We start from the raw sequence: 9,900 nt of genomic DNA on the forward strand, positions 1-9,900 counted from the left end.
ATGTCAGAAACTGAACTCAATTGAAAAACCATATTGAATTCCGAAGGTAAAACATTGAAAAATTACTTACCGGGTGTGAATTTGGCAAAACGGACTTCGAATTAGGATTTAGGTCGTCGAAAACCATAAAATATAACCTTTTCGAAAAAGTTTACCTTTTGGTCAACGGTAAAAGTCAGTGGTCAAAGTCAACAGGTTGACTCGAACCGAGTTGACTCGGTGACTGGACCAGGTAGACGGGTTGGGAATGCGGGTAGGGCAGGCGGGTCGACCCGGTTCTAGAAATTTCTCCAGCCGAGAAAAGGCCCACACGCACCCAGCGGCGCGTGAGGGCGCGTGTGACGGCGACGGATGTCCGATTGATCGGCCAATTACACCTTGAGCATCAACACATCATTCAAACCAAAATGAAACAAAAATATCAACCAAAACCGGAATAAATTTAACCAAACTATAAACCCGAAACTTACACACGGTCACCGGCGAGAACGACGACGGTGCGGTGACCCAGGGTCAGGTTTTATGCGGAACAGACTGGTGAACCCGTTGGCAACAACGATGAGACTCGACACTCGACGGTTCGACTGGAATCGCCGAAAATGAGTAACGATCGGGGTTTTATTCGACGGGTTTCACGACGTGATTAACGGCGAACAACACCGCTTCACGACGGGCTAAGGGCCGGGTTTTGATCATCGTTTGACGGTAAGCCTATAGGTGGTGTCGGAGTCGCGAACGGTGGGCAAACGAAGACAGATTGAGGCTGCGAAGGGAGATCGACGGGGAGAGGGATTTGGGGATTTTTGGATTAACTGATCGGGGAGGGGAAAGTTAAATTTGCACTTATAAACAAAAATCGACAAATTATGGGTAAAGTTAAAAACTTAACGAGACTACATTTTTATGGGTAGGTTACGTCATTCATCACTCAATTATCTTCTAACTCCTATTTTGGTACTAAAGTTTAAAAAATTTCAATTTAATTACTCAACTTTCAAATTGCTCCTATTTTAATCACTCTAATTTATTTTATTAACAATTTTTTTGACATGACATTTTATATTATTATTTTATTAATATATAATTAAAAATAGAAAAATAAATTTGAAAGTTAGAGTGATTCAATTATTAGTAATTTGAAAGTTAAGTAATTTAAAACAAAAAATAAATAAATTTAGTGACCAAAATAGAAGTGAGAAGATAGTTAAGTGATAATGATGTAATTTACCCATAAAAAAGTGTCATGTGCAAATCACCCGTTAAGTTTTTAACGACGAGGTACTAAAACGAATCAAAAATTACACATTATGTACGGTTTTGAAAAAAATCGAAAGATTAGGTACTAAAACATACCAAAATTGATAATTAGGTATTACGAAACTTATCCTTTAAAATAAAGGTTATAGTTTGAAAATGTGAGATAAAATTAACTCATAATACTATAAGTAAGACTTGGGTGGTAAAATTAAAATTTTGAATTCATTAAAATAATTCAAATCAAATAATATTGAAATAATTGGAATAACATTGCTCCGTTCTCCAATGAGGCAATGATATGAATTCAACTAGTACGTTTGGTGTTTGTATACAAGTCGGATTCTTTGTCGGAATCTTGGAACCTCAACCATCTTGACTCTACACAACTACCTATACCACTGACAGTAATTGCAGAAGAACAACTCATGTCCTTTAAAGCTGCAGCCCGGAGGAGCGGTTGTTCCGGCCGAGGAAAGCCCCCGTCGCACGAAATCTTGTACCCGATAATCCCTTATACGTAGAGATAGATGCAAGATTTATGCTAAAGAGACGAACTTATGAAATATCTACGTGGACACCAGCACTTGGCTTTGTGGAATGCCCAACTCATTTGACAGCTTCCTGCATAACTGTCTGTAAAATGTAGAATCACCGTATGATTTTCTTAATTCAACCACATGCAAGGACGAGCTTATCTCAAACACCTGAAAGAGTTACAGAATCATCAAATTAGTGATAAATCTGCTCGAAGAGCACACGTTTCGATTCGATACCAACTCGAAAATTACCTCGGCTGTAATGGAAAGACGACTGCCGAGACATGTCTGGCCATTCTGTTCCTGTGTTGCTTTCAGCTGAAAATAGAAGAAGCATTACAAGTTGAGCACCATACATACATATATATATATATATATTGCCACAGAGTGTACTAACCCTTCCATTTTTCGTTTGGACTCGAAATCCCTTCTCTGTTACAGTATCTTTGATCCTTGCAAGCAAGTTCTTAGCCGAATGATTGGATGTGAATCTGACCTTCCTTTCAGATGCATCCTGCATGCACATATAACTTGTCAATCAGTATGTATGCATGTATGTATGTATGTATTCATGCATGGATGGATGGATGGATGGTCTCACCTATTGTTCAAAGAAGCCAGATAGGTCCAGGGACGAGGACATTCCTATCAACTGAAAAGCATTAATACGAGGGGGTGCTTCGGTTCCGTCGGATCCCTTCATCAAATGATATGTTTTACTCCCATCAGTTTTACGTTGAAGTTCTGCAAATTATGGAATCAAAAGATGAAAAATTTTGTTGTTGTTGATGTTTCATACCATTTCAGACATGGAGAAGGCTTCTTCATCGATGTATATATCGTCTTCCTCATCGTAATGTACAGCAGGTGTATAATCTTGCTTGAACCATTCATCAGCTTTGATATCCGCCATTGTTATCCTGGTTTCAGGGTTCGGATCAAGTATCCTTGTTATCAGGCCCCATGCACCAGGTGATAACTCTTTTGGCATCTTCGTAACCCCTTTCGAAACCTGAGAAATCCCACAACAAAATCACGTACCGACAGTGACATATTAAAAATACTTTTAAAATGGGTAAATATATATTAATAATAAAAAAGTTTTTGCATAAGTGGTCACAAATAAAACTTTATAATCAACATCGTCAATAAAATTGATAACTAACATTAAGAAATTCGGATTTTAAGATAGATATGTGTCTTCTTCAATACATACATACGTATACATGTATCCTAATCCTAATTCCAATCCTACCTAGAGAGGAGGAGAAATGAACTGTAGAAGAAGGTAGGGGAGTCCTCCTAGTAGGTCTAAATCTAATACACCTTTTAAAAAATAATATTGATTATGCAAATTTTCATATTTTTTCCTACTTTAACCCATTAAACTAATTTTTATAATTTTTTTAATAATGAGGATGCACTTACTCCCCTAGAGAGTTTAGTGTATCTGCAACTGATACATACATGATACATACAACCCATCCATCTATAAGTGTGGTATGTGACACATCACAGTCCCAAAATTTGAGGCTCAACAATTTGGGGCCAAACTTAAAAAAAATCACGATTTTGCTTCTAAGAGGGTTCGTATGATATTTTTTTTTAAAAATATCATAAACTGTCCACGTAGAATGATCTCGCACTCTGTGAAAAGTGAGATCAGATCTCGTGTTTTTCGAAAAGCAATATTCATGTATTTATTGTGTCATTTACCTAAAAATTAAATAAAGTTATCTGAAAAGTTGATGGACCTCAATTTTATAAAACGTGAGGTCTGACATCGCTTTTCACAAAACACGATATCATCCTACATGGATAATTTATGGATTTTTTTTAATTAATGTTGTTTGGGGTTGTTTTTCCAATAAAATAATATATGGAGTTTTTAATTTAATAATGTCATTATTGTAATTATTCTTAAACATATAAGGTACAATTACATTATTTTCAAGTTGGATATGTATGTATATTTTTTTATCCTAAATCCAACCAAATTCGAGCTTATTCTCTAAAACCACGACCGAATTCAATCCGACTCATATTTTTCTAAAAAAAAACCGATTAAAATCTGGTCAGGTCGAAACCCGTCGGGATTGATCTCATACCCATCCCTACATGTATGTATACCTGATTGGTGATGTTGAGCTGGATGATTGTGGACTTGTCGAGGATCTTAAGGGCGAAAGGTTGGCCGGAGTGGAGGTTGCTTCCCGATTTAACTTTGCCGAAGCTTCCCTCTCCGAGCGTCTTCCCCAGCTCGTAATTCCCCAATTTCAGAACTCTCATTTGCCGAATTCGACTCTTGTAAACGAAGAAAACAATATTCGATTTCGAATGTAATCAGAAACTAATATGACTAGCAGAGATCTTGGCACAAAAAAATAAATATATACAAAGACAATATAGGATGTTGTAGAACAGGCAGGACCGAGGAGGAAATCACCAAACCAGTTTGTTTAGCGATTTCCTGTCCTGTCCCTGTCCCTGTCCCTTGTCTGGTCTGGTCTATTAAAAACAATATTTATAGATACAAATACGGAGAATATATAGGGAAGGAGATGATGAAGAAAGGCAAAAGGATAATAAAATCTTATGCTTTACCGGGAATGAAGGCTTAGTATCTTAATTAGGAGGATTTTCATAGACAGTAAATACCAAAATTTGCATGGTAAAAATGTAAGGGTAGGCCGGTATCACTTAATTATGAGGTTAATTTTACTTTTGATCAATTTAAAAAAAAAATCAAGTTTCTATAATAATATATTGGATTAAAATAAAAATAATTGTAAGTGTTCACATCATATCATTTTTATCATTTAGGCGTTTAAATTATTTTTCGGTCAATTCATGTATCTAGCTTTATAAATATTATCATTTTAAGTGTCTCAGCATAACAAATGTTAAATTTTTTATTAAATGACATGTGACGTATTTAGAAGATTTTAAAAATTTTATTTTAAAAAATAAAATTATAATTAAAAAAACCTAAAATTTTCTTAAATGTTAAAAGGAAACAAAAACTTTGAAAACCTTAATTTGAATTTATATACCAACGACAACCACCGCCTTTTGCCCCCGTTCCCGTCAGTCGAACTTCCATTCGATCGTACCTCCACCTGACCAAACAGTCACGAGAACATGAACCAAAGAACGTTAAACCCCCGACAACCCGACAACCCAAAACCCTATATTTTTATCACCGATATTTGTGCATGTAAGGGGAAAGGGGAGCTAATCGGGAAATGATCACGTCCGACAGCTTTAATATTCGGCTAAGGAAATACGTTACCGGTTTTATTATTATATTTTTAACAAAACCGGTCAAAATTACTGTAAACATTATTATTTCTATCAGTTTTATTATTATTGGGCGCTTTATGGGTTTGATAGAATACTACCAATTTTGTTATTTTTTCTACTGATTTTATTATTATTAAACATTTTACAGGAAATATTAAGAACATTAATATTTTATTTAAAAATAATAATATTTCTGATAATTTTTATCGATTTTATTAAAAAATAATAATAAAATTAATAACACTTTTCCTTTATGTCGTAATGTATAACTCCCCCGAACTAATCCCTGCAACCAAAGATGCACATAGCCGGATTTAAATTCGATCCGGATCGGATAGAAACCGATCCGGTTTTTTCACTAAGCCAAAAAACTGGTTTATAAAAAAACCGGTTCGGATCATAATCGGTTTGGAGGGCCGGATGATGTAACCGGTGTAACCGATTTCGGTTTGAAAAAAACCGGTTTTTAATCCGGTAAAAAATCCGGTCATCCAATTTTTTAAACCCAGACCGGATTTTTTTCCGAATAAAAAACTGGTTTTTTATCCATTTTTTTTCAAACCGGTTTTTAATCTGGTAAAAATTCCGGTTGTCCAATTTTTTCTCAAACCGGTTATACTATCCGGTTTTAAAATATCCGATCCGGTTAAAAAAAACGATTTTCCCTAAATTCGATTTCAAATATTTTTTTCACAAAATCAGATATTCAGATTTTGTGCACCTCTATCTGCAACCTCACGCCACTGCTTGATTTACGAATGACGGCCCACCTCCTTGATGTAATCGGTGATAGAAAGCTGGGTAGGAAGGAAATAAGAATTTAGGATTAGGGACTTAAATGTCAAGGATTTTAGATATTTTAAGGGATTGAGATATAGCCGGTCAACAGATGGTCCTCGATGGGTGGGTGGGTGTTTGACGATGGCGACACTATCCTAGAAGCTCTGTGGCAGCCTGTGTCGGCAGAGGTATTTAAAATTAAGATTTTTAAAATTTTGGGTTTTTTTTTTTGTAATTTAAGAGAATTTTGGGTTTTAAATATAATAGTATTTTAAATGATTTCTTAAAATAAAAATTTTAAAATTATCTAAAAGTGACACGTATGATTTAATGGACTCTTTCAACGGTTATTATTACCGAGACACTTAAAATGATAACATGTAATGTTTGTAAAATTAGATACTTGAATCGATTGAAAATATTTATACACCTAAATAGAAAAAAATATAATTTGAACATTTATTTTTATATTAAACCTAATATATTTATATATGATTATTGGGGTTATATGCACATTTAACTGCTAAATTAAATTTAATATTTAATTCACAAATCAAATATTTTGAATAAATATTATTTTATGATCACTCAAATCAAATTAAAATATATGGGAGCAAATTTACGACAAATGTAAATAAACTCTTCACGTAATATTATTTTATTCAAACTTAAAATAATAATAATGGAATAGCTAAACATGTTGAGGTCATAGAGTGCGCTTAGCAAAAATCCATTCTTTTTCCAAGAACATAGACTAATATGCAGATTGATATATCCCCGGGATGCAAATAAGCAGAGATAAAATAGACGGTCATTTTCCTAAAATTATAAAATTATCATATATTTTAATTTTTTTTAAATTATTATATAAAATTATTATATATTTTAATTTTTTTTTCTAAATTATTATATATTTTTAATTTTTATATTTTTTACTAAAAATTTATGATAAAATTTTATAAATTCAAATTCAACCGTATATAATCATGATCTCATATAATGTTGTATTGGAATAAATTAATAGAAGTGGGAACAAATTTTTTTATTAGTACTAAAATATTTGAAGTATTATTATTATTAAGAGAAAGGTACAAAATTAAAACACAAGCCAACAGGTTTAGTTTATACATCACGTCATATAGTCCTTCAACTTCGTGGCATCGTCGTTGCGGCAGGCACATCAGAGCTCCTCGTCACGTTCACGCCCTCCGCTGTCAACAGAACTATCTTTCATCCCTTGCGACTTCTGCTTAGCAGATTCGTAACTCGAAGCTATCGACTCCTTGGCCGCCTCCATGGTCTCTCCGGCTTTGTTTTTGGCCGCAGCCGCCCACGAGAGTCCCTCCTCCGTCTGAGCATTCCTCTTCTCGGCCTCATCCGCCGCCTTGTCCTTCGCTTCTTCCTCCCTCTGAGCACTTTCGCCTTGTTTGAACCCGAGACCTTCCGGTATCTTGCCTTTAACCCATCCTGTCCACGATTCAGTCGACTCCTTGGCTTCTTCTCCGATATCCGATGCTTTATCGGTGGCCTTTTGTGTCCTGCTCTTGAGCTCATCCTTGGCTTGTTGTGTTTGCCTGTCGATCTCATCCGTGGCCTCCTCCGTCTTGGCTTTCATCTTCAAGTAGTCTTTAGCGTCGTCATCCGTCGACGGCGTGTGGCCGACGCTCGTGCACCACACGACAGCGGTGCCGATTAGGAGTGTTGACAGAATGAGAAACCAAACCGGAACTTCCTTGGAAGCCATTGATGTAATATGGGGTTAAAAGTAAAGCAACAGATTATACTATTTTCAGAGATGGAAGAAGAAGACGATGATGGAGTTGGACTATGGGGGCTGTGAATTTAAAGGAGGCGACGGGGGCTGTTGTCATGCAACGTGGATAACCGGGAGACGTGTGAGGTTGCCAAGTGCCGAAATTCGGCATTCCACGTATCAGTTCTTAGGTGGTGAGGTGAAAAGCGGTACGTCTCTGTGTCCAAGGACTAGGAGTTCCCCATGGTCGGAAAACTCCAGAAGAGTGGGGGTGTTTGGCAAAACAATTGATTGTTGATAGTCGGTAGATTTGATTTGATTAATTATTTATATAAAATTTAGTTGATAATTTATATCAGTAAAATAATAAATAAGAATATGATATATTTTGTTATTAATATATATATATATATATATTAGGGATGGCAATGGGTCGGGTCGGGTCGGGTTTTTGGGCCACCCGACTCGATCCGAGAAGAAAGGGTTTTTCACCTGTGACCCGACCCGACGAAATTAAGGTTTCACCCGACTCGACCCGAATATATGACTTAGAAACCCGACCCGACCCGAAATAATAATAAAAAAAAATTTATTCAATGAAAACAGTGACTTAATTGAAAAAAATTATATATAGAGGGACATTATTGTAATTATCCCTAATATATAGGATAAAATTATATATTTTTCGGGTCGGGTCGGGTCGGATTTTTTTTCACCCTAAACCCGACCCGACCCGACCCGAACAGTACATTTAAAAAAAACCTGACCCGACCCGAACCCAATTTTTTTTTAAAAAAAATCCAACCCGATCGGGTCGGGTCGGAACCCGTCGGATTCGGGTTGAGTTGCCATCCCTAATATATATATATATATATTTATAATATTTTAGTCTTTATTTGATTGAAATTATTTAAATAAAATGTTTTTGACAATGAATTAAAATTTCATTAAGAAAATTAGTGAATATTTTTAAAAATTTTGAATATATTCTTTAAATTTAATATATACAAATATTAATCTTGTGAGATTGATATTAATTTTGTATAAAGTATCAACATTACATTCTTTTTACTTTTATTTTTATATAATTAACTACTTTTATTCAAAATAGGAAATATCATAAATTACAATAAAGATTTATAATCACAATGTAATTAGAAAAATTTTCAATAATCATTGAAACAAAATAGTAACTTAAGAAAGATTAAATTTAACAAAAAAACTCGAACAAAGATACATACAAATAGATCTGATTGCATCGACAAACAAACCACAAAAGGAGATTAAACTATTGACAGACCACCGACAAACCACAAATCAGACTCAAGCGATGTGAAAAGTTATCCATGAACACAAATTGGTTATCTAAATCCAATCTGAGGGTTCAAAGCAGGAAATATCACTAGATATCAAATAAGCGTCATCTTGATCAGTCTTTATGATGTTAAATCAACCTTAAAAAAAGATAAACAAAAGACGGCCGAAGAATTAAAAAACATGTCAAAAGGCATAAAAACGTGTCATAAAGGTTGATGAAAAACGTGCAACACATGTAGACTTATTGAAAATAAAAAAGAAAAAGAAAATAAAGATGCAAAATAGAAAAAGCAAATAAATAATACCGACAGTCGACAACCAACATTAAAGTTTGTGTTGCCATCGATCAACAAATCCGAAAAAGAAAAGAGATGAGTGGTATACCAATGAGAGAATATTAAGTTTTTAATATAATAATTTTTATATTTAAGGTTCAATAGAATAATAAAATAAAATTTTAACTTAAATATATTAGGATGAAGGTTATTTTATTATATTAGGTTTTATTTATGGTAATTATGTAATTATGGGAAAAAATAAGGTCAAATATGTCATTTAACATCTTATTTTGCAATCAGCTTTTCCAAACCGCTGGATTTTCAAGCATTTTCTTTTTCAGCTTATTTTTGCACAATAAACTCTTTCAAAAAGGTGTTTATCAAACACTAAAAATAGAGGGTTTGATTACTAATCAACTATTTATACTCAAATAATGTAAAAACTCTTCAAAAAGTTGTTTACCAAACACCCAATATATTTATAAATAAAGAATCGGGTCGGATTCGGGATATAGTAACATGGTGAAAGTGTCCAGTTCTAATTTGAAACCCCGTTCAGATCGTTACATTCTAATTTAGTATTTTTTTCTTTTTAAATTATAATTTGTTAGGATTATATAATCAAATTATATGGATTTAAAATTATTAAATTAAAAATTAATAAATTAGTCAAGTG

The 9,900-nt window shown here is 34.1% G+C and overlaps 1 protein-coding gene and 1 pseudogene across 1 annotated transcript; both read right to left on the bottom strand.

The window, feature by feature from the left end:
- Positions 1-1,561: 1,561 nt before the first annotated feature.
- On the bottom strand, positions 1,562-4,265 carry LOC120152509 (annotated as a pseudogene).
- A 2,662-nt stretch (positions 4,266-6,927) lies between these two features.
- Positions 6,928-7,824, bottom strand: LOC120152550 (late embryogenesis abundant protein D-29-like). The gene has a single exon (XM_039164747.1). The coding sequence runs from the start codon at positions 7,618-7,620 to the stop codon at positions 7,057-7,059; it is 564 nt and encodes a 187-aa protein (XP_039020678.1). The 5' UTR covers positions 7,621-7,824; the 3' UTR covers positions 6,928-7,056.
- Between the last annotated feature and the right edge of the window lie 2,076 nt (positions 7,825-9,900).

Source organism: Hibiscus syriacus, unplaced genomic scaffold, assembly GCF_006381635.1.
Source record: "Hibiscus syriacus cultivar Baekdansim isolate YM2019G1 unplaced genomic scaffold, ASM638163v2 tig00111092_pilon, whole genome shotgun sequence".
Taxonomy (NCBI): domain Eukaryota; kingdom Viridiplantae; phylum Streptophyta; class Magnoliopsida; order Malvales; family Malvaceae; genus Hibiscus; species Hibiscus syriacus.

What these genes read in the sequence shown, in the direction of transcription:
- LOC120152550 (XM_039164747.1), bottom strand. Translation starts at nt 7,620, where the DNA reads ATGGCTTCCAAGGAAGTTCCGGTTTGGTTTCTCATTCTGTCAACACTC.